The sequence below is a fragment of the Maylandia zebra genome, linkage group LG20, assembly GCF_041146795.1.
Source record: "Maylandia zebra isolate NMK-2024a linkage group LG20, Mzebra_GT3a, whole genome shotgun sequence".
In the NCBI taxonomy this organism is placed as follows: domain Eukaryota; kingdom Metazoa; phylum Chordata; class Actinopteri; order Cichliformes; family Cichlidae; genus Maylandia; species Maylandia zebra.
In genome coordinates this window covers 38,156,403-38,180,960 of record NC_135186.1, presented here as the reverse complement: position 1 = coordinate 38,180,960, position 24,558 = coordinate 38,156,403, and the positions used below count along the sequence as shown (strand labels likewise).

Genomic DNA, 24,558 nt, shown 5'->3' with positions numbered 1-24,558 from the left:
AGGAGGAGAAACTGTGAGCTGTGGATGATGGAAGCTTAGTGGTGTGAGATGAGTTTGACTCTCTGTGTTATTCAGCACAGCTGTTTGCACAGCTGTATCCATGTTTCTCTGTGCTCTCTCTTTCCCTCCCTCCATCCACCCGTCCATCAGCTGCTGTTATTTTCCGTTTGGCAGCAGGTCCATTAGGAGCTGCTGTCCTCTTCACTCGCGTCCTTTCCCTCTTTCCTGTCGGGTAAATGGGAGCCGCTGCAGAGTTAAGAGCACCGCACTATTTGAGGCTGGGTGGGAGCTGGAACACTTTGGCCTTTTCCTTCACACTCTTATTTCCACAGCAGCTCAAACTCTTTTTATCTGTGTTTGATTGCTCTCCTCTTCCTGCGTCCTCCGCACAGCTCCACACATGGAAACATGGAGGCCGAGTCATACAGAGGTCTGCCTGCATCCAGGACTTTCTGACCATCATACGCTTCACTTCCTGCTCTTTTTCATCACTTCCTGCTGTAAATATAATCTGGAATAATAATTCAGGGAGACTCACATGATCTCCACTGCCTGCAAAAATTCCTCCTCCACCTTCAGCGCAGAGATAAAAACGCTGAAACACCAGAAGTTTGAAACCAAAGCTGAAGATTATGAACTTAAGTGAGCCTTTAAAAGCTGATCCAATAGAAGCGCTCATAACTGAAAGTGAGACATGGAAGCCAGACAGACGGATTCGTGACAAACAAAGCGTCACAGCTGAGCGTGTGGACCGCAGCGCTGTGGAAGGGACGACTGAAACTCCGATAAGTGAAACGTTTTGAGAAGAGCAACAAGAACCACAAAAGCAGGCCAAGGTGACGCTGAAGGAGGAGAGTCTGACGAGGGCGCTGCATCAAATTTTGATCCATCCTTTGGAGACCTGAATGTTCGATTGTAGACGACCCACTTGTTCTGCTGCCAACACATGTCCCTCTGTGACATCACTTCCACTCAGGTCACGTTTAACAGCACAGTTAATGGATGTTAGCATCCGCTATCAGAGAGTCCACCTGTCGCACCTGAGAGCTAACGGATCGGATCCAGGATGAGGAACTCTGCATCTACCTGCAGGCTGTTAGCATCCATCGGTGTGAGAAGCTCCTGTATTATAAGAAGACAGCTGATGGATGTGTTTACATTTGGATTTGTTGACATGAAAATAACCCTCCAGAGTCTTTTCAGAGTTTTATGTCAGAAAGCTGTGAGGAGCTGGAAGACTGGATCACCTGAAGAACCATACCACGGGCAAGGCTAGAGAGGAATCCTGCTTACAGACGGTCCGGACACCAGCATGTGTAGTGTAATCAGTAAAACCAGGAATAAAGCGAGTATTTGCTGCGTAATGGACGGAGCGGCCGTGTGCCTCTCAGAGCTTCAGGCTTCCAGGGACGCTCGAGCTGAGTGTCGGGTATTTAATAATCACGATCTCACTGAAGGGCCTCGAACTCTGCGGCGTTTGAATGTTAAACACGTCCTCCGAGGGCGCTGAGCTCGAGTGGTTTCTGTATCCCTGCACTTCAAAATGTCGCCATTGTTTCTTCGAACAAAGGCCTCTCAGATCTGCTCTGTGATTGGTCGACTTCACGGCCCGTTTTTGCCTCTGCTCTGTCTCCTGTGCAGGTGTAGAGAAAATCAAATCACACAGCCAGCTGCCATTGCAGTGTTTATTAACTCATCACTTTCAGAGTCTGGGATGAGACGATGGCCCAAGAACACCCACAAAACCTAAAACGTGTCATTTCAACCACATCTGTACATCTGTCTGTTCCTCGGGAGAAAGGAACGGATGGAGAGGAGACGCAAACATTCACGATCTGCATGCTGTGCTTTTGGATTTCTCTGTTATTGTGCTTCTTTTTTATGCTTCTTTTTCTTCTTCAGTGCTAATACAGTCAGGGACCTGGATCTGAGCGACCCAGGGTCCCTGAGCAGTTATGGACTTGTTTTATATTATATATGTTTTTGGTGTTGCTGTCCCTCGTTCTCCCTGCTTGCAGGTATGTGTGTGTGGATGCAGGTGTATCTGGGAGCACCTGTTTACAGGCACCTTCAGACCTGGTGGGTGTGGCCCTGCCATGTGGTTGGCCACACCTGAAGACCATCACACAGCTGATCAAGCCTCCTCAGAGGAGCTACTTAAGACTGTGGTGGAGCTCTCTCCGATGCTGGATCACTGCGTGGCTTCACGTTAGTCTCTTGGCCAGTTAGTAAGTTTAGTCTGCTGCGTTGTGGTGAGTCTGACGGCTGCCTCTTTGTTATTTCCCCGGGAGAAGTGTGGAGACGCGAGGGCAGCGAGCATGAGGTGCTCAGACACTGAGGAGCGGGGACAAAGAACACTAACACCGGGAAGAGGACATGTCACAGGAGTCGGGAACGCACTGAGGATTTATTGTTATTTTCCATTCACTGTAAATAAACGCATTGCTTGCATTCAGAGCTCCGCGCCTAGAGTATTTAAAAGTAGAATGGGAGGCAGAGCCTTCAGTTTTCAGGCCCCTCTTCTGTGGAACCAGCTTCCAGTTTGGATTCAGGAGACAGACACTATCTCTACTTTCAAGATTAGGCTTCAAACTTTCCTTTTTGCTAAAGCATATAGTTAGGGCTGGACCAGGTGACCCTGAATCCTCCCTTAGTTATGCTGCAATAGACGTAGGCTGCCGGGGATTCCCATGATGCACTGGGTGTTTCTTCCTCACTTCCTGTGTGTTAACAGACCTCTCTGCACTGAATCATATCTGTTATTAATCTCTGTCTCTCTTCCACAGCATGTCTTTATCCTGTCTTCCTTCTCTCACCCCAACCAATCACAGCAGATGGCCCCGCCCCTCCCTGAGCCTGGTTCTGCTGGAGGTTTCTTCCTGTTAAAAGGGAGTTTTTCCTTCCCACTGTTGCCAAAGTGCTTGCTCATAGGGGGTCATATGATTGTTGGGTTTGTCTCTGTTTTCTCTGTATTATTGTTGCATCTTTACCACACAATAATATAAAAGTGCCTTGAGGTCAATGTTGTTGTGATTATGCAAATAAAATTCCATCTTAAAAATGTTCCACAAAAACAAAAATCGAACATATCTGTGTGTCCGTGTTTCCTCTGTGCGGTGCTCTTGGACCTGTGTGGCTCGACTCTGAGCTCTGGGCTGCTGATTTCTATCTGCTGTGAGTGAGCTGGGAGAGACTCGAGGAGTGAGAAATGATGAAGAACGTGTCCTCTTCATCAGGGTCCTCCCTCGCTCTGGTGTTTGAAGTCTGCCATGTGATGAGCTGCCGTCTGAGCCTCGGGCTGCTTTGATGTGTCCCTCTGCAGCGACTTTGCGTCTCCAGTCTGTCACTGAGAGCTGAAAGAAGCAACTTGACAGAAATATGAGAGGAAACAGGACGAATCTGTTCAGAGAAAGACTCCTGATTGTGATGTGATCGATACATGCTTCAGATTAATCTGACACAGAGAAAACGTCTGGTTCTTGGGATGGTTATTTACCAAGATTTCAGGTTCATTTTAAGACCAACTCAGAACTCCTCCAGACCCTGATCTGAGCTCAGCGTGAGACAGCTTGGTCTGTGGAGAAACTTGCGCAGGAGAACGGAGGTAAAACATGAACAGCCTGCCCCTGCCAGCCCACAGTCTGCTGGTAAATGTCACATAGGGGGCGCTATTTCCACTCCTTCAGCCTGCACGTGGCTTTGCAACAAGGTGACATATACCAGTTTATAAACTGATAGGCCAGTAAAACCAGAGTGATGATAAACAAGATATACGCGTGTTCTTCCTCAATAGTTTCGTCACGTCTGTCTAAGGACAGCAGCGACGCTCTCTGCTTATGAGCAAAAACAACAACACAGCTCCTAAAACAGTGGAAGTTTCAGGAGCTGTGGAGTTTTGAGATGTGAGAGATTTGTGACGTTCAGCGTGTTTGGAGTGTGTAGTTAATGTGTTGTGTAGTTAGTGTGTAGTGTTGTGGATAGTGTTGTGTTGTGTGTCAGAACAATGAGGCGACTGCTGTCTCCAGGTAGAAACAGGAGTCACACACCTGCTGCTGTCAGACCTGCAGGTATCAGGCTGTGATGTTTCCTTTATAGTGGACACAAATATTTGCAGTGGCACAAATAATTTGTGGCATCTTATTGAAGAACAGCTGATTGTTGTGTAAACAGTTTGAAATGGTTAATTCATCAGAGATCAGTTGTGTTACTACAGTAGTCAAAATGAAAGCATGACTGCAGATTCAGACACGTGAGGTTGTGCTGATGAGACCAAACAAGACAAAGTAAATCGTTTTTAAAGGTGAAATGTGGAGGAAACATCAGAAGTAGTTAAAAATGGCCGATTACACCCTGGACCCCAGAGGGTTAAAATGTTTTTTAAAGTAACGCAATAGTTACTTTTCAAGTAATTAATTACTTTTAGAATATTGTAACTCAGTTACTAACTCAGTTACTTTTTTGAAGAAGTAACTAGTATCTATAATTAATTACTTGTTCAAAGTAACTTGGCCAACACTGCTGATTTCTGATTAGCTGGCATAGTCCAACGTCAGCGTCACTGCCTGCAGAGCTCAGACTGGGCTGTGTGGGACTTCAGCAGAAGGTTTCAGGATTTCTACAAAGTTCGTTAAAGCCAGCGTGTGCTGCTGAGCTTCTTCAGAGTCATCTCAGGCCATTAAACAGTGGTTGACACAGAATGGCTGCTGACAGCTGTAATTACGCCTTCACTCAGGATTAAATTGCAGAGTAACACGTTCATGCTGTGTTTGGAGATCGCCCCATCAGTCGCCTTTCCTGCTCTAATCTTCAGATTATAGTGTGACAGAGGGCTGCTTACATTTAGCTTTAATTGGTTTTCGAGGAGAAGTGTCTGCAGAGGCTCACGATCCGTCCATCAGACCGCTCTGAAGTGGTGGAAACGCTTCCCGTCCATCATCCCCTGGGACAGCAGAGGATGGTTCCTCACTGCGATGACTCGCCGTCAGGGGACTTTAGGATTCACAGAGGTTTATCGTGGTACAGACAGCACAGAGGAGGCGGTGCTCCCAGCTCAGCAGTTTACAGCTGCAGGGTCACGGCGGACTCCTTAATCCACAGACAGTGTAGCTGCCGGGTCTGCAGTGGCTGAACAGACCCAACAGCTCATCCATCTAACGTCGCCCAGTCAGCAAACCATCAGCGAACCCGGATTGGCGGTGACGCTGAGGAGACCCAAACCCGTCTGCAAATCCCGCATGAGCAGAGCTCTTTATGTTGACGGCTGCCTCTGACAGAGAGGACAGAATGACTTCGGGGGCAGTCAGAGATAATGTATGGAGCAAGAGTTGGGGCAGAAATGAGTGTCCTCGAGAGAGGCGGTCATAAACGGCCCCACAGCTGACCCCTGACCTGCACGTGTGCTAATCAATAACTGAATACTACACGTCTACAGATAATCAGTGGAACATGAGGCACGTTGTTCCCTAAAGAAGAGGAAACATTAATCCACACTTTAAATATTTCAAACATTAAACCTCAGAGTACACAGCAGAACCAGGTGACCTTGTGCAATGTTTATGTTTTATAACTTTCTCAGATTTAATGAATTATTTAGAGATTTTATTCAAACATTGATGAATTGACTCATTGATTTATACTTGAAAAGATTGTCGACTCTCATTTGACCCCTGCTACCAGCGGATTGATTAGCGGGTGTGTGCTTTCAGAGGGGCTCGAGGAGGTCTTTGTTATCCCCAAGGAGCGATTTATTGTACAGTTAGCAGAAGCAGCAAACAACCACCAAGTAAAATGTCATAAGTAGACAAAAACAAGCAGTGCTGAGGAGAAACCTCGGGTTTCATTTTCTTCACTTAGTGATGAAGAGTGAGATGTTCATCCTGGGACTTCTGCACTGCGACGGTGCTTTACTCCTTACAGGGATGCATCTGCATGCAATGCAGCAAAGCTAACATCTAACAGCAGGTTATGTGAGTAAAGATCTGCAGAGGGCCGGCAGTTTGCCAGTGCTGCTTACTGTCTTTGTATGGTAGTCAGTCAGCTTTGTTGTTTCATTTTTTAAATATATTGTTTATATATATTTAAATTTTACAACAGGATTATTGTTCCTTAAGTATTTCGATACAACCCTAAAACACTACAACCCAATGTTATTTGATTTTACTTTATTTCCTCTCAAACTGTTCAACAGCACTGAGGCTGCAGCTGAGAGAATGAACACTAAAGGTGTCTCTTGATGATTCATTTAATGAAATAATGATTGTAATCCATCAGATTGTCCTGTCTTAATGACAGAGGGCTGATATTGATCAGTCCGTTACCTCTGGCTGGCTTCTTCCCAGGTTTCAGTCTCACTTTTAGTAACGTGGAAGAATAATCTGATGTGCAGCGACTTTTCTTCTCACATGTCTGATTTCTCTGCAGCAGCTGTGCTTTCCTTCCTTTGTAACCTTTTCACATTTTTCATTCTTTTTATTCTTCTTTGGTAAATCAGCCGCTCGGCTGCAGGTACGAGCCCCTCACTTCACCTCTGCTTGAAACAAGCTGTTTTAGCTCCTCCCCTTTAAGTCAACATGTTGCTCATTGGTGGTCATGTTTTTGGTCTATGGCTGGAAACGCTATAGAGGGGAATCAAAAGGTGCGATCAGTTTGTTTTGATTGGAGATGTGTTGATCAGAGCGCCGTTGGCTGGGTTTTCATGCTCAAACACTGATTGGACGTTGCTACAGACGACATTTTTCAGAGTGAGACGCTCCATTTCATAAATGAGAGCCCCGCAGAGAGAGAGATGTTACTGCTCTGGGTCCTCATCACAAACCCCAGGGTGGCTTATCATTTTAAAAAACGGGACAGCGATCCTGGGAAGACGAGTTATTACTGGGGCATCGTTTAAAACCAGTTTCATTGCATTTTTACACCAACTACCAGTCTGACCAGTTAGAGGGTGCAGTGAAGACCATGTAACGTCTGAGTCACAACAATAAGATGGGTGCATTAGTCATGAACCACATGTGCATTACATTTGACTGTTTCCCTGCTGAGGACAGTAAATGGTCCTGACGTAGGCCTACCTGACCCCCCTCCGTGCTCTGTCGCAGGGCTGCTTCCACCAGGACATGAATCCGTTACAGCGAGCTCATCATCATCACTTTGTTTGTTTTGCCCGCTCGCTCACTCAGCTCGACAGCATCGTAGCCTCGTTCACCTGACCTGTGCTAAAACAAGCTTCTTATTGTGAAGCAGAATCACTGCTGAGGAGACGCCTTTCCACGGAAGCACCAAAGCACTGCCAACAACACCATGCTGGTTATTACGGAGGGCAGTCTTTAATGCTTTCCCTGCCTGGCTGGAGCTGCCCTGCAGCCTGAGACTCAAACACACCTGTAACACACATGGATGCACCTCAGCGCACAGATGTTCCAGCTGTGACCTGGAATGCTGGAAAAAAGGAACACTAGTTTTTTCACAACTCTTAAAGAATATTTTAAAATGTGGATAAAAAGCTTTGTATGCAGCAGCTGATTTATGAGCTGCAGAGCTTCATCAGGGCTGAGCCCACACTGCCATCTACAGGAACACGGCCGCACTGCACCCGGCAGAATGAAGCGCGTACCAAACTGAAACCTGTTGGTGACGTGTATCTGCAGGTTTGGGTTTGTTAAGGTTCAAAATATTGGGGATGGAGACAAGAGAAAAAACCACAATAACAACACTGGTCCGGCCGGGTTGAGTCAAACGATGATTTTAATGAACACACGCGTGGGAGATGGACACTGATGCAGACAGCCTCAAAATCTCAAAATGGTGGAGCATTGCTCAAACTTTTATAGCCTCTGGTGCCTCCACCTTATCATAAAAAGCCTAAACATTCACATGCTTTCTCTCACACAGCGCCTGAGCTACGACCTTGGCTCCCTGTTTATCTGCTCCTGCTGAAATGGGGCAGAAAACTCCAGCACACTCTGTTCTCTTCTACTCAGACAAATTAGATTTCTTATAACTCAGCAGTATAATGCATCATAAAACAATATCATTCATTCACAACAAGTCAGCAATTTAATGTAATGCAAATCAGTTTAACTAATGCAATAGTTATCAGCTTCTTCTAATTCAGGAGAATAATGCAAACTAAAACTACATAATAATTCACAATCTTTAATTCGGGGTATAACATGGCATCAAATAATATTAGAATCTAACAGGTTTTATTTGTCATTCATTTTAATAACAAACTCCTGAAAAACGATTTTCAATTATTTGAAGCAGGTTGGCAGATTCAGAAGGAACCAGACACCTTTAAATCCCTCTTCTCCTCCTCCTTATCCTCTTCATCGCCTCGTAGCCTCTCAGCAGAGCAGCGAAGACGCCAGCGACCGCTACGCTGACGCCCATCTGTGACCAAAGCAGCAGCCAAACTTTGAATACAAAGAAGCATTAAATGAACGTGTTCCAAACCAAACGTACCGCAAGGAGAGCAAAGGGAAAGATATTCCTCTGCTCCTCCTCCTCTTCGGTCTGGTTCTTCTCGCCTTCATCCCAAAGGGCCAGCGAGCTGTCGTAGTCCAGGCTGAGGACGCCGACGGGCAGAACCCGGATGCCCCAGTAAGCCCGTTTGACCCTGCGGTAGGCGGCGTCCTGCACGTCACAGCGGTACGTCCCTGAGGACGATGGGAGGAGTCAGTCTGATTCGAGTTTCACTCTCACAAATATTTTCCTTTCGTGTCAGCGTCACCACAGAAGAAGAGCTTTTACAGGTTAGTGACCCACAAATAAAGACGGTGTATCCCAGCAGAATCACGTCACTTCTACAATGTGGGTCTGACTGAGCACGTGCAGAGGTGCGCTCACCTGCATCCTCCTCTCTGACGGGGTCCAGAACCACTCGGTCCAGCTCAGGAGCGTCCCAGCGGGCGAGCAGAGCGTCGTCAGTGCTGATGATCCCTCGGGCGTAACGCCACGACACCCTGAGCCGTAAAAGAAGCCGACAGAGTCCGACTGAAGATCAGAATAAAATAAACATGGAATCTAAAACTGAAGGACACGATGAGGGCCCGCCTTCGGGCAGGTTAGTCCTGTCGTCTCATTGTCCAAACGTCCCGTCTGGTCCAGCCGTCCCAAAGGTTGGTTTAAAACTGAGACCTCTTCCTCACCTCCAGGAGAACCTCCCCGTGGCCTCCATCACGTCTCCCACACAGTCAACCTCCACCCTCTGTCCGGATGTGACTGTCATGGTTTGGAGTCCGCACTGCCACGTGTCCATGCACTGCACCGCCCGGACGCGGCACTTCTCCGTCACCTGCAGGTCAAACACAGATGGTCACCACGTCCTCCTCTTCCTGTGTTCAGCAGTGTTGCGTCTGTACCTCTGCTTCACCGCCGCTCGGCAGCTTCTCCTCCATCGCTGCCCTGCTGTCATTTAGGAGGCACAGAGTCTGAGTCCGGAGGCCCAGCCCACAGGTGGCGCTGCAGGGGGAGCTCTCAGTGATGACCTCCACTGGGACATTCTGCACCTCCTCCACTAGCTGCTCCACCTGCTGCGACTCAGCTGAGGTCAGAAGGCGGAGGAAGAGGCAGACAGAGACGAGGAGGCGGCGCTGAAGCCCGACGCTCTGCATTCTGAGGTTCGATGGGGAATCTGCAGAGAAGAAGACTGTTTGTTTTCATTTTATGATGAAGACACAACTTTTACTTTGAATCCTGACAGGAAGTTTGGTCACGATTTGTTCAGTGGCTCAGAGAACCCAGCGTGGGTCACGTGCCAGAAACCATGCCATCATACTAACGCGTGCTGATTGGTTAAGGGTTTAGGACAGGAAGTTCTCCCTGGATGGCACCTTTACCTCCAGCAGATGATGGGAGTGACGTTAAAGCTCAGCAGAAGCGTCGTGGTGGTTGGAGGTGATGCTGTCAGGAGGATAGCCTGAAGGTCTCCGTTCTGTCAGAGGTCCTGGTAGAAGAAAAAGAAGCACCCGTTTACAGTGACTCCGTTTCACTGAGATAAGAAACGTGGGAGCTCGCTGCCGGGCTGCCTGTAACTATCAAACAACGATTTTGTGACTTTTAGCTTCCTTCAGCTCGTGGCTAAGACCCGCTTTCCTCGTCTAATTTCACTGCTCATCATTATTTTCTCTCTTTCATGAATATTTCATGACTCTGATTATTCCCTGATTTTAGTCTCAGTTTGCTGATTTTGGTTTTGAATCTCAGGAAAGTGGAACCGTGACACGTCTGCCGGACGGTGTCGCAGCTCTATCAGCAGCAGACAGAAAGCTTTAGACTGGATAAACAGGTGAACTCACCTGCTGGGTGAAGCTCAGTGTGTCACCAACAGCGCTTACATTCAAATGTAAAGTTGTCGTGACGACCACAGCTCCAGGGTGGAGACCTTCTCAGGAATACTTTGTACCTGTAAATCAGACGTGTAGGTGTGAGCTTTGTAACCTTGGAAACCAAAATATCTGAAAATCGCCTGTTTGTGCATCTATATGTAACCCTTATAGACATGGTTACTGTTCCTTTTTCGTCTTATAGCGTTATTTCCAATGCCCCTTGAACACACCGTGATTTTTCTGGTCCCAACATGTGCAACATAAGCACAGCTGCTGCAGTCACAGTGTGACAGTCGAACGCAGAGTTATCAGAGCCTTTGATGTGTGTGTGTGTCTGTGTGTCTGTGTGTGTCTGTGTGTCTGTGTGTGTGTCTGTGTGTGTGTTTGTGTGTGTCTGTGTGTGTCTGTGTGTGTGTGTCTGTGTGTGTCTGTGTGTTTGTATGTCTGTGTGTCTGTGTGTGTGTGTCTGTGTGTGTGTGTGTGTGTGTGTGTCTGTGTGTGTGTGTCTGTGTGTCTGTGTGTTTGTATGTCTGTCTGTGTGTCTGTGTGTGTGTGTGTCTGTCTGTGTGTCTGTGTGTGTGTCTGTGTGTGTGTGTGTGTGTGTGTGTGTGTGTGTGTGTGTCTGTCTGTGTGTCTGTGTGTTTGTATGTCTGTCTGTGTGTGTGTGTGTGTGTGTCTGTATGTGTGTGTGTCTGTGTGTGTGTGTCTGTATGTGTGTGTGTGTGTGTGTGTGTGTCTGTATGTGTGTGTGTGTGTGTCTGTATGTCTGTCTGTGTATGTCTGTCTGTGTGTCTGTGTGTCTGTATGTCTGTCTGTGTGTCTGTATGTCTTTCTCTGTGTGTGTTTGTGTGTCTGTATGTCTGTCTGTGTGTGTGTCTGTGTGTGTGTGTGTCTGTGTGTCTGTGTGTGTCTGTGTGTGTGTCTCTGTGTGTGTTTGTGTGTCTGTGGATTATGTCAGATAATCCAGAACCACTTCCTTCCACACGGATCGTTCTTTGGAGGATCTGTTGAACTCACCGTATCCTGTTGTCTCTGTTATTCACACTGGTTCATTGCAACATTGTAATGTCGTAATAAACCTGCCGACTGTTCAACATTCAGTTCTCTCAAATTTATTTTACTCCTCTCAAATCTAGTCTGTAAGCCTAGCCTAGCTATACTGAGTAGGTGTTACATATACATGAGAATCTGTGTGTTTGTAAAAATTACTGACGCACATTTTTTTTGTTAAGGTGTGTGTGTGAAACTGTGCGCTCATGTCGCCCTCGCTGTGTGTCAGTTCCAACTTGAAAGTACAAATTCTGACCCGATTTTTCTTCCTTTCACCTGATAGGTCAGTGTCATGTCAATCACAAATGTAACAATCCAATCAGAGAACAGATGGTTTGGCTGCAGCGCTTCACTTCAGGTCCTGGAAGGGTAATAGAGTTTAAAGCTGGATGAGTAGACACAAAAACAATCGTGTCTAAGACTGCGTCAGGTGTGAATGCGAGGGAGTAAAGATGTGGGTGGAGTTCCCACACAAGCTTCGGTGTGAGCTCTGTGTCAGCGCGCCATCGTCATATAGTCAGCCTTCAGGTACACCAAGAACTCAGCGGGTAAAATGAGAGCTGAGCGCCGTTTTCCCATCATTACTAGTCAATAAATGTATTGATCCATAGCAGTGTTTACACCACGATGAAGCTCAGGCTGACTGAAGGACCGCCCTGCTGTGTGACCACAGAGACGCTGCTGCATTGCTTGCTAACAGCAGACATTCTGATTCTACTTTTGAGCCAGGTGGCGTCCAGGTGCTGTCCCTTTGAAAGAGCCAGGAGCCTTAGTTTCCACCTCCTCCATGTAAAGGTTGGCTCCAAGCGGCCACACCGGGGGGCCCACGGCACACCCGTCTGTTTGTGACTGCCCTGGTTGTATTTAAATATGGAGGTAAGGTGGTGTAACAGTGTGCAGGTGTGATCGGGGCGAAGCTTCTGTTTTCTAAGCAGGGGTCTTGTTGTGGTCGCTCTCTGACCGTCTCCACTGCCTCAGCATGCAAGCGTCAGACCACAGCACTGTGGTTTCATCTGGATCCAGGGGGAGTCTCTGGGCCGGTGAAGTGGGTGGAGTTTTTGATGTGGTGGGTGTGGTGCCCACGATTTTGGCTGAGTGTGAGTGGGACTGTGTGTTTGACGCTGCTGTGTGTTTGAGCTGTTTGGGGAAATGCACTGAGCTGTAGTTTGTCACTGTGACCACTAGAAGGCGCCACATGACAGCCACAGACTCCAGATTGAAGTTCACACAGACAAAGAAAGCACATCAGCTGTGTGCTGCGCAGCAGATGTTCGCACGTCTGCAGTTGGAGAAGGTGGAGTCGATCATCTCGAGGAGGTTTGGCGCAGATGAACTCCTGATTCTGTTTTTCTACAACTAATCACGCTGAAGCTGAATAAAGCAGCAGAGTCGGGTCTGTCGGTGTACCTGCTGCCTGCTTGTGCCCGGTTTGAGGAAAATGAAGCCCAGCCAGAAGAGAAATGAATCACCAGAGCGACTGCTGAGATTCTGCCGAGTGTTTCTGCTGATGACCTTCAAGGAGTAACTGCGACCCGCCCACCTGTGCCACGCCCTCCAGGCCAACTGTGAGTGCTAAGAGACCCGAACCCAGGTTTAACCAGAAGACCTATCAGAGGTGGAGAGTAGGGATGGGTATCGTTTAGGTTTTATCCGATACCAGTACCAAACCGGTACTTTTGAAACGGTGCCGGTGCTCAAACGGTGCTTAAAGAATGGAGAACACAAAATTGGTCCAAAAACCTCTCATGTTCAGCTGTTTTTTTGTAAAAAGATAACAATGTTAGCCTTTTCTGCAGCTATGGGGTATATATGGTATCACTCTTGGCTGGAAGCAGTGCTTAAACAATGGAAAAAACACAAACTTTGTCCTAAACCTCTCATGTTCAGCTGTTTCCCTCTTTTTCTTTGGTCATTTTAGCCTTTTTGGCCAGGGTGAAGGGAGTATCTGCCATCAAACAAGAAGACAGCCGCATGTAGCTATGATGATGTTTGCTAGTTCACCTTACATGCATTAATGTAATAACGTGGTTAGCCTACTCAACGTAAATTACACACGAACAACATTAAGCTACTCACGCAGAGAAGAACGGCTGCTGCTGCATCATCATCCTCATCATTTCTGCTACACTGGCAGGGCTAGGGGCCAGGACTCTCCTCTTCGGGTTCTTGGGGGATGTTGCTAACTCCGGGTCATAACAGGCAACCCACCCGCAGTAGATGTGCTCGGTGTGAGGTCTCGCAGCAAGCTATCAAATACGGTTCATTTCTCGACTTTTAAGAAAACGCTATGCGTCGCCAGGTGTTTCATCGGATTTGAGGAGTTACCTCCTTTGACAGTATCACAGTATCAGCTTAAAGCACTTGTTGCTGCTGAGTTTGCATCTTTTGCTGTGAAGTACAGCAGGACTTTGACCGCTTCGCCTTGGGCGTTTTTAATCTGTAGCTCTGCTCTAAAAGAACGGACGTACCTGGACCCGCCTACTATCCTCGGAAACGTAAAATGATTGGCTAGGATCCAAAGTGTATGACATCTCAGGGAAAAAAAGCACCGAAATGTGCGCTGCTTTTCGGTCTGGTTACTACCGTTTATGTCAGAACCGGTGCCATCATGGCACCGGACACCGGTACCCATCCCTAGTGGAGAGTCGTTCTACTGTGAGGACTCAGAGATCTCCTGCAGAGTCAAGAACACACAGTTAATCAGCTGGTGTTGGCTTACTTCAGAAATCAGAGTTTGTCACATGGATGGAAACCTGCTGGATCCCAGCTGATGGTGTGAGCAGATCGTGTGAGCACACCTGGTACATGTTGTGTTAAGTTTCTGTGTGTAGCACTGCTTTCACACAACAACACAAACTGAGCGTGCTCTCCTCCTGCCTGGTGTTTGGTACTCAGAGGCTAATACTGGCAACAGGAAGCCTGCACAGAGGGTCACTGACCCGCCAAAACATCACCGGCTGCCCTCTGACACCCCTAGAGGCCATTGCCAGATCCTCCTGTCTCAGGTAAGCCAGGCACCCTGTCCACCACCTGTCTGACCCGCTGCCCTCAGGTCAGTCAGGTCACTCACACACAGACTCAGACCTTTGTACACCTCCTTCACTTTATTCTCCCATGAGTGCCTTTCTGTTGTTTTAGATGTATTTCTCCTGTCTGTCCTTTATTCTGCCGTCTCATTATTTATATTTAATTCCTGCACAGTTGCCGTGGAGCACCCATCATTTTGTTGTACGTGTCCAATGACAATAAAGAGATATTCTATTCTATTCTACTCCATTTTGGGGAGCGCCATCCCTCTGTTTACCTGCATGTCACCACACTCACCTGCCTCCATTACTAAATCAAGGACCAGTCCGTTTGTATCCGTCACGTTCAGGATCCACCGTGGATTCCTCCGTGTCGATCCGCAGCTCGGCTGTTTTGTGGGAGCTGCTGGTTTGAACACCTGAAACATCATTCAGCCAAACACCTGCTGGGAGGATCAGAGCCTTCAAAGAATTACACCTGAAACTCTACAAACCCTAACCCTGAACAGGTCACATACAGCATCCGTTACAGATGAAAACATCTGTAGCTAAAAACACAGAAACCCTCCCACACCACAGACAATCTGAGCGTTTTAAACACAAAACCTTAAAAAGTCCCTGTGTTGCTTCTGCTGCTGGGATAAAGACAAAGGCTGGAAACACACTGACGGAGTCACAGAGATGAGTCTGCTTCATGGCGACTGCACCCACCAATAACTGTCAAACTCGACTCCACAAGGCCCAGAGACAGGAAGATGAAGATGAAGAGGAGATGCAGCAGGACGAGGGTGGAGAAGGAAGAACCACAAAGTAAAAGCAGATAAACTCTCCCTGCATCACCAAGATGATGGTGGGGACAGTGAAGCCTCCATGAAAGTGTCCTGATGGTTCACGTTTACTCTGCAGCTTTGGTTACGATGCACAGCCTGATTCCTCTGATGTTAGTAACATTTCTCAGTCAATGCTCTGCTCTTTAGTACATCTGTATTTTGAAATGCCGCAGCCTGTGTAGTTTTCCTTGGCAGTAATGTTTCATTGTTCCTGCCAGCAGGTCAGCTAGATCCTCACCGATGCTGGATCCTGTGAAAAAGAAAGCAGCCAATGAGAGAGGTTTGACTTTCTGCTGAAAACAGGCTGAAGCATGAAACATGCTGATGAGACGATGGGCAGGTTCTACGTCTACTGTTGCTCTATGTGTCCTGTGTAAAGCTGGGACAGCATCAACAACAGAGGAAAAACGTAACCGAGTGCATTCAGTTTGAATATGGAAGAAAATGCAGTGTTTTCTAATAATATGAAGGAAATGGTAAATGGTCTGTATTTGTATATCGCTTTACGTAGTCCCTATGGACCCCAAAGTGCTTTACACTGCATGCACCCATTCACACACACATTCACACACTGGTGATGGCAGCTACCTTGTAGCCACAGCTGCCCTGGGGAGCACTGACAGAGGCGAGGCTGCCGGACACTGGCGTCGTGCTAAAATATAAACCCATTCATTTCTTACAACTTAGACATAAACAAAAGTTTGTGATTGAAAAAACAAATCATCTTTGTTTAGCCCCCCAAACTAATCACAACTTTTCCTGAAGTAAAATTAGTTACAGATTTAAAAAGCAAACAGGCTCAAGTATTCTTACTGTTTAAAAAAGACAATGATGGATAAAAATGCTGTGTCACAAGAACAGCAATCAGTACTGGTCCCAGCACAGAACCCTGAGGCACTCCAGCACTAATCTAATCAAAAACAGGAATCTATCAAACGGATTTGATTTATTATCAAACCATTGATCAATACTTCTTGACACATGTTGTAGGAACCGGGGTCTAATCGGAAGGTTGGTGGTTTGGCTCTGAGACGCATCAGAGAGCAGCTTTGTCACGGTCTGACTGGGGCAGACCGTATGTGTTGCAGAGGAGGACTCAAACGCAGACCAAAATGTGGTGTGGATTAACAAAACAAGCCGTTTATTGAGGTTAGCAACGAGGGTACAAAATAATAGGGCATCGGTGAAAACTAAACAATAACCTAAACTGGGTGAACTAATAACAAAACATGAAAAACCTTAACCATAGTGAACTGACATGGGTACCTGGAGATGAGACATGGATGAGCAGACGACCTGACAATGGCATGCAGAAAACAAAGGGCTTAAATACATACATGAGGTGATCAGGGGAGGTGGAGACACATGGGGGAAACAGCTGACAGACATAAACCTAATGACAGGACCAGGAGAGGAAAGCTAAATACAATAAACAAAGAACACATGACATTGTCAGAATAAAACAGGAAATACTAAAACTAAACATGACAACACAACTTAACAGACCTAATATGTGATGAATAAATACAAAACCCCAAAACATAGAAAACCCAGGAACAATAACTGCCTAAACTAAAGGCAGATAGGAAATAACACAAACTAAATCACATAACAAAATGAGACAAATACAAACATGAACTCAGAGCGCTGGGTCAGAGACCCAGCCTGTGACAAGCTTGGGTTGGTATCCTGCTCAGGGATATTTGGCATGCAGACTGGAGCAGCCGGGGATTGAACCACCAACCTTCCGATTAGGAGACCCACTCTTAACACAGCTGTGATTACCTGGCCGCAGGTAATCACAGACTGCCATCAAACCAACAGAAACCAACAGAAGTCACTAACAGCCCGCCGTCCACAAAGGCGTGGTTTATGTGTCTGATTCATATTTATGGCCTGCAGCAACTTCCTGTCAGGAAACAGCAGAGTGTTGAAACACCGACTCTGGCAGCACTGTTGGACAGTTAGCTTCGAGGTGTAAGCCTGGCCCCTCTCTGGGTTTGAGGCTGGGCAGATTTGAATGTGGTGTAATTTAAAGACACAGAACATGTATGTGTGGTGTTGTTTAGTTAGAGGTGAGTAAAATGTGTGTCTGGCTCATAAACGGTGTTTCCTGAGCAGAGGTGTGAACTTTGAGCTCTCCGTGCTGAGGTCTGTCACCTGCTGTTGCGTGACGGAGGACAGCGATGACGGAGCACCTTCTGAAAATTCTCATTGTCGGTGATGGAAACGTCGGCAAGTCTTCCTTTGTTCATCGCTACGTCAGCGGACAGTTCAACAAGACCTACAAGATGACGGTGGGAGGTAGGGCTGCTTTACTCTTTTGAGTCTTTGAAACATTGGCAGGGTCTGCGTGGTGTGTTTGGGTGCCCTGAGACTTTGCATGGTCATCAGAAAACTTCAGAAGTCATGTTAGAAATAGCAGGCACTAACCTGAAACTGGTTTTTATATCGTAGAGGAGCAGACTGATGTTCATGTAAAATCTGAAGACAGATGGAATATAAAAGTGGATCCACCACTTTGGTCCTGACTGAGAAAACAAAAACCATCAGACTGTCGCACAGCTCCTGCTTTGGGCTCATGTTACACCAGATCATGACTTAAAAGAGCTTAACGTTTATCTGTCCCACCACGATTGTCTCGTTCCCTTCACCTCTTCCTGAATTAGAAATTTTTCAGAGAAGTCGTGTTATTCAAGGAAATTTGCTTACTGTGGGAGTTCCCTTTAAACCGTTCCTCAAGGGACCTTATATTTATTATACACACACAAAGTGGGTTTTTAATTTAATTCATTTCAACTTATATATGTCTCCCAAACTGGAAGCTGGTTCCACAGAAGAGGGGCCTGAAAACTGAAGGCTCTGCCTCCCATTCTACTTTTAAATACTCTAGGAACAACAAGTAGGCCTGCAGGGCGAGAGCGAAGTGCTCTAATAGGGTGATATGGTACTACAAGGTCATTAAGATAAGATGGGGCCTGATTATTTAAGACCTTGTATGTGAGGAGCAGGATTTTGAATTCTGGATTTAACAGGAAGCCAAAACAGGAGAAATCTGCTCTCTCTTTGTTGAAGGAGCTCTGTAACTTGTCCTCTAGCACCACCGTCAGGTCAAAATGTATTTTTCATCTCAGGACCTCGGCTGTTTTTAACTTTATGATCTAAAACTTTGTTTCTTACACAAATAGCTGGAGTTGATTTTCAGACTTTGTCCTTTGGTTTGCTTTGACTGGCGACTTCAGTCCGCCGGTCTCTACAGCTACATTTGAACCCATCACATCAGGAGCGCTCCTCCTTTTAAACCAAAGCTCCAGGAAATAATGAGGTTCACAGTCTCTCTGCACGAGTTGAATCAAATGAAGAGGAGATCACTGATTATTTCACAGCCTTCAATCTGTTTGCACGATTAGAAACTGGGGATTAGTCACTTGATTCAGACCCCAGGTGTACAAAATACTGAATGAATAATTACAGGATGAGACACGTTGTTAATTTCAATGTTTATACATACCTGGAAGCAACTGAGAATGAGTGCAGGTTCAGCTGGACGAAACCAGCTCTCACTTCTTTGCGCTTAATGAATAATTTCACAGAGGTTTCACTTCAGAAGAAGCAAAGTGAAACTTTGAGTTTATTTTCATATTTTCCTGTGTAGATGTGCCTTCAGTGGCGTTTCATTTCTCTCTTGCTGCGTCTCTAAAACAGACTGTTTCCTTCTGCAGTGGATTTCTCCGTTAAGCTGCTGCACTGGTCGGATAAAGAGAAAGTCCGACTGCAACTCTGGGACATCGCAGGTACAAAGAAAGTTTGGCTTCAGCTTTTTTAAGCTCAGTGGGTCAGCTGATGCTAAGACTGGTTAAATGACGTAAAACAAAAACTCGACTTGAGAAAAAGATTAAAACCAGCAGACATGACACGGTGTGCAGGTAGAACAACAGCAAACGTTTGAAGTTTGAGTCAGTGTGCTCTACAAGCTTCTGGAGGCTTTGGTGCACCTGTTTAGAAACTGCTTTGTCTACCTGACATAAAGGGCTGTGTTTGAACTGAACATCTTCAATCTGTTTAACAACAATACACTCAAACAAATAATGAAACAAAAAAACTAAACTGAACATTTTCAGACAGGAAGAAAACTGAAAGCAATTAAAAATAGTTCAAAATAAAATAAAAATTAAATTCAAAATATCTAACGCCTCTGCATTATTGACTGGGTCATGGATGGATGGATGCATTGGTGACACACTGACCTTTGCCTTGTCTCTTCAGGCCAAGAGCGTTTCATATCCATGACCAGGATCTACTATAAAGGGGCGCTGGGCTGTGTGGTGATGTTTGATGTCACCAGTTCCTCCAGTTTCTCCAGCTGTCGCCACTGGAAAGAGGACCTGGACAATAAGGCCATGCTGCCCAACGGAGACTCCATCCCCTGCATCCTAGTTGCTAACAAGGTGATTGAGTGCATCCAGCTAATGAAGGATCCACCAGGAAGCTTTGAGGTTCAGGCTAATGAGCACAGGCTGCTAACATGCAGTGAGTCACCTGACTATAAACTCAGTCTTTCTGCTTCGGTCTGTTTGCAGTGCGACCTCGCTCACAGGGCTGTCTCTGCAGACACCATCGACAAGTTCAGCAAAGCCCACGGCTTCATTACATGGATGGAGACTTCAGTCAAAGACAACAAGAACGTTGGAGAAGCCACGAGGTAGGAAGAGAACATCAGAGGCAGAGCTCAGAGAATTCATTTTTAGGAATTTAGAGTTAAACCTGGACCAATCCAGTAGAATCCCACATCTCAGTTTTGTGTTATGTGCAGTTTTATTCAATAAAATGTAACATGCAAGAAGGAAATTAGCTTATGTTAGCACCTGCTGAAGCTGGAATCAACCTGAAGAGTCAGGCTACGTTCACTCTGCAGGTCTTGATGCTCAATTCAGATTTTTTGATCAAATCAGATTTTTTTGTCTGCTCGTTCACACTACAAATAAAATGCGACAGCAAACGCGCTCTAGTGTGAACGCTCAAAGCGGCCGCATGCGCAAAAGAAGACGTCACACACAACGAGCTCTGTTTAGACCCAGAGCAACAGTATGTGTGACTGATGGCCTTAATATAAAGACTTCGGACCTCATGTTTCCCAATTTTTGCTTTAAGTTATTTTGTTATTTACATAATAATGTAGATAACCTAATAATGATCCTTACTGCTGTTTTAGAGGATAGCTGCAGATTTCTGTCAGAATCTGCAGATTATACAGTACAAATAAAATGTTCACGTTTCTCCAACGTTGTCTTCCCAGCAGTTTCACTGGATGGACAGGAAGCGTTCACGATGTCTTCTCCGGCGCTGATAATTGGCGTCTGTCTTGTGTCAGTGACGTAAAAGACGGATTTAATGCGACGTGACCATCAAACAGCAGTCGCTCTCTAAAACATCAGATATGTATCGGATTCAGGACCACATACGAAAGTGACCCAGGTCGGATTTGGAAATATCGGATTTGTCACACCATGATCAGATATGGGTCGCGTAGGGTCAAAAAAATCGGATTTGATGCGCTTTCGCCTGCAGTGTGAACGTAGCCATGTCTGTAGCTCCTCTGAGGTCCTCCTCCTCAATAACACCTGTGGGGGAGGGGGCGTTTCTATAACTCACCAGTTTGTATTATTAGGGGCGTGGCCTCTTTCACTGACACAGCCAGCTGTAACTGCTAGCTGTCTGCTAGCTTTTAAATAGCTAACAACTTCATATTTGCTTCCCTGGTTTAAATGGAACGACGGCTTTATTCTTTAAAGATGATGCTCTGAATGTTGGAGGGACGTCCTGCAACAGCTTGTTTTCTCCGATCATTGAAATTACTGAAGCTCAGAGCGAGCAGCTCAAAGAGTTTCTGACCAGGTCATCGTCTCGCAGGTTTTGGTGGTTTTGGCTGGAAACAGCTGAGATGTTTTTGAACATTATCGAGGTATCCAGGCCGTCTTTCCTTTGACACAAAGATCTAAGATCTAAAGCAAGAGAGAAAAAGAGTATTAAACAGAAAATTCAATCTGATCAATCAGGAAAACACATCATTAAAGCTGTGAAATCTGTGGCGTTTCAGGATGCTGGTGCAGGAGATTCTGTCGGTTCAGTCCACCATGGACCCGATTCACAGACCTGAAGTCCGAGTTTATCCTCACCCGGACTCAGAGTTCAACAGAAGCTCAGGAGGAGAACGAGGCTGCTGCTGAAACCACGAGCATCACTCGGAGCACAGCAGGAAGTACTCTTCATGTGCACGTGAAGTGTAGGACTGTGAACTGTCTCGGAGCTGATTCTGGCTCTCCCACCTTTAATAGTTTCATTTTGAGTTAAAGGTGTAAATTAAACCAAGTTCAAATAAAGATCCGGGCCTCGCCTAAAGCGAGAAGCAACACTAAGGACAAACACGGGTATATGTTTCACTGCTGTGATCAGAAACAGGTGAGACACGTTAAAGGTCCGATGACGTGACGCCGAGTGGGGAGCACAGGAAAGGTGCTGGAGACAATGGTGAACAGGAAAAGCTTTTCAAACACACAGCACATGACCTTAGCGTGTTTAGCGGTTTGTACGCTGCACCCTGATGAGAACAAACCAGCCTCACACAGCAGAAACACAGTCGAGGCTTCTGCCACAACTTCACCTACATCCAAGGTGCCCAGAGAAGGAAACTAAGAGATTGAAGCTCCAGAAACACTCACATACATTCATATTAAACACCTTCGTCAATTAACTTTATTCATTTCAGCTTCGTCAGTCCTGATCCACATGAGTTTGAGAGTCCTGGGTGGGGACCCAAACCTGATCTTTGACTAAACCTCTGGAGAGTAAAAGAAGTCGAAGAAAAGAAGTGAAATGATGATGACATACTAAATAATGAATGACACACACCTCCAGCCTCCAGCAGAGGCACACGAGCTAACAAAAGAAAAGGTCTGGTTCAAACCTTTTAAACTGAAAAGGTTAAATTCGTGTTTGGGAATCAGCAGGTGTGCCACCCAGGTAAGCAATGCGAAGCAGAGGCTGAACACGGAAAGGTGGCGTTCAGCGTAGGCGTGGGGACCAGAAGGAGCACATGGAAGGTGAGTGTATCGTGAGAGAACGAGGTGCAGAGCGTGCTCGGTGCAGCCGTCCATCATCTCCCATCACGCTGAGTCGTCCCGACACGTGGCGTCCCCGTGCTGGCGGCGAGGCGTGTGTGAGTGGGTGCTGCACAGCATCAGTGGGACATGCACGGGAGCTCCGACCTGCTGCGAGAAATTCTGCTTTGAATTTTTACACTTTTACTCTTGCTGACAGTTTTTAGCTTCTTTTATTTTTCAGGTTGTCTCCTTGTTTCATTACCTGTTTTACTCTGGCAGTTACCTTCCCTCTGCGTTTCAGTTTGTTTACTTCCTGCCTCTGTCTGTTTCCCTCCTCCTGTGTTTCCCTTCTGTTTCTCAGTGCCTCAGGTTGATTCCTTTGAGCTTATTTGGACTTTCTGGGGGTTTCCAGGATAACCAGCATGCTTTGTGTATTTCCTTTTGCCTGACCTGATGTCATCTGCATTTGTATCCAGTTGTAGCACAGAAACATTTTTCAAAGAAGGCCTTCGGACTGTTTTTCTAGATCTGATTAATAAACATGCTAAAAAGTCAAATACCATCTTATGATTACCCAACTAAGTAAAGTAAAGATAATCAGGCTTATCCTCCCAGGGTGTCATTTGTTTCAGTGAGAGCCAGAGAAACCTGAGAAATTCTTAGCTTGGATTTGGAGCAGGTTCATAAAATGGTCATATTAAGCTTTGGTAAAATTACTTTAATCCCCCAAACAATTGCAGTGAGTAATATCAGGAAACCACAGCCACGTGATCAATAAACTACTTCAGCTTCAAAGAGACCCTCACCACCTCACGCTGTTTTAGTCCATCTGAATTTATGCATAAAGTCAATGTAAATTTCCCCGATGAACATTGATAACATCTGAATTCATGCAGGTTAAAGTATTTCAACTTTAAGCTACTGCAAAAAATGTCCCATCAGCTGCAGGACGACCTAACTGACTCCATCGCCAGCACTCTTTGGTTCACTTTTAAACAGAGCTCAGAAAACATCCAGTGTGACGGGGCGTGGGGCGGCTGCAGCTGATACACCTGAGCTCAATCAGCTCATCACGCCTCCCCTGCATAAAAGGAGTGGACTGGGTCCAGAGTTATTGTTGTTGCCGCTGAAAAGCTGCATCGCAGGCATGTTTAGACGACAACCAGAAATAAAAGGAAACTGCTGAAAAGTGTTGAAACATGGTTGGATCCATCATGCATCTTTTACATGCAGAAAACAGAAACCCTGGAAGCTTCTATAACTTCCAGCTGTGGGACTAATACAGGCTAAAGGCTGTCTTCTCTTATCACACTGGCTGAGTGGGCTTTCAACTCAAATGAATTCTCACGTTAGGCGTGAGGACGTCATAGCGGTGAGAAAACCATTTAATTCCAGAGTCAGAATCTTTGAGATGGTTTAATTCTATCGAAGTATAAAGTTTTTCTTTCCATGTTTTTGACCTGTCTTTGGGTTTAGCTGAAGAGTCCAACAATGATCTGCTCCTTTTCCTGTATGCTTGGATCGACTGGTTTTCCATTACAATCTGGTACTACCTAACGTGTGTGGCTATTGTCATAGCAACACGTCTCGCATGTGCGATACAACAAAGGTGGACATCAAGGTGACGATATACCTGCTGCTTGGTCGTGCGGGTCGTTTTTAGCTCCTGAACTGGGTTTCAGGTCGTTTTTAGCATCTAAATCTGAACAGCAGTGGAAAGCGACGCAGAAGCCATAAAGGTGGAACCACAGCTATTAGCATCCTGCAGCTTTAAGATTTCATTGTTCGGCACCCCCATACTCCGGGTCGCGGAGTATGGGGGTGCCTACTGGGGTCAGCGGGGGAGGGGTCACTTGCCCCTCCCTTCCTTCCCACCCCATCTCCAGCTGCCTCCCTCTTCCCGCTCCACCACAACCACCCACACATGCAGGACCTTGGAGTAGGGGTATGTCACCAGGGGAGGCTACCCCCCCCCCCCCCCCCCCCTCTGTCCCCTTCTGGCTGCCTCTGCCTCAATTTTATCCCACAACTTAGACATTCACATTACTCACACTCTCGTTACACATACATATAGGATCTTGGGGGTGGGCACGATACACGGAATCCAAAGTACCATCAGGGTGTACACCCCACCCCTGGCATCGTTGCCCACCTCTCAATGTTAAATACACGTAGACATTGAGGGCTAGCAGGAGGGACCATGCGCTTACCTGCTGCTCTCTGGCAG

The 24,558-nt window shown here is 46.3% G+C and overlaps 2 protein-coding genes across 4 annotated transcripts; one reads left to right on the top strand and one right to left on the bottom strand.

The window, feature by feature from the left end:
- Positions 1–7,702: 7,702 nt before the first annotated feature.
- On the bottom strand, positions 7,703–10,403 carry tmem81 (transmembrane protein 81). 2 transcript variants are annotated; one of them, XM_004567616.5, is made up of 7 exons: positions 10,296–10,403; positions 9,837–9,943; positions 9,360–9,631; positions 9,147–9,292; positions 8,845–8,960; positions 8,461–8,654; positions 7,703–8,388 (listed from the first exon to the last, which is right to left on the bottom strand). In XM_004567616.5, the coding sequence occupies exons 3-7, from the start codon at positions 9,609–9,611 to the stop codon at positions 8,293–8,295; spliced, it is 804 nt and encodes a 267-aa protein (XP_004567673.2). In that variant the 5' UTR covers positions 9,612–9,631; positions 9,837–9,943; positions 10,296–10,403; the 3' UTR covers positions 7,703–8,292. The 2 variants fall into 2 exon arrangements, with proteins under 2 accessions (XP_004567673.2, XP_004567672.2); XM_004567615.4 differs by lacking the exon at positions 10,296–10,403 and having other exon boundaries at positions 9,837–10,285.
- A 6,651-nt stretch (positions 10,404–17,054) lies between these two features.
- Positions 17,055–22,400, top strand: LOC101481325 (ras-related protein Rab-7L1). Of its 2 annotated transcripts, XM_076878361.1 has the most exons (6): positions 17,055–17,306; positions 17,383–17,535; positions 18,954–19,025; positions 19,498–19,679; positions 19,812–19,933; positions 21,329–22,400. In XM_076878361.1, the coding sequence occupies exons 2-6, from the start codon at positions 17,418–17,420 to the stop codon at positions 21,456–21,458; spliced, it is 624 nt and encodes a 207-aa protein (XP_076734476.1). In that variant the 5' UTR covers positions 17,055–17,306; positions 17,383–17,417; the 3' UTR covers positions 21,459–22,400. The 2 variants fall into 2 exon arrangements, with proteins under 2 accessions (XP_076734476.1, XP_004567671.1); XM_004567614.2 differs by having other exon boundaries at positions 17,055–17,535.
- Positions 22,401–24,558: the final 2,158 nt, after the last annotated feature.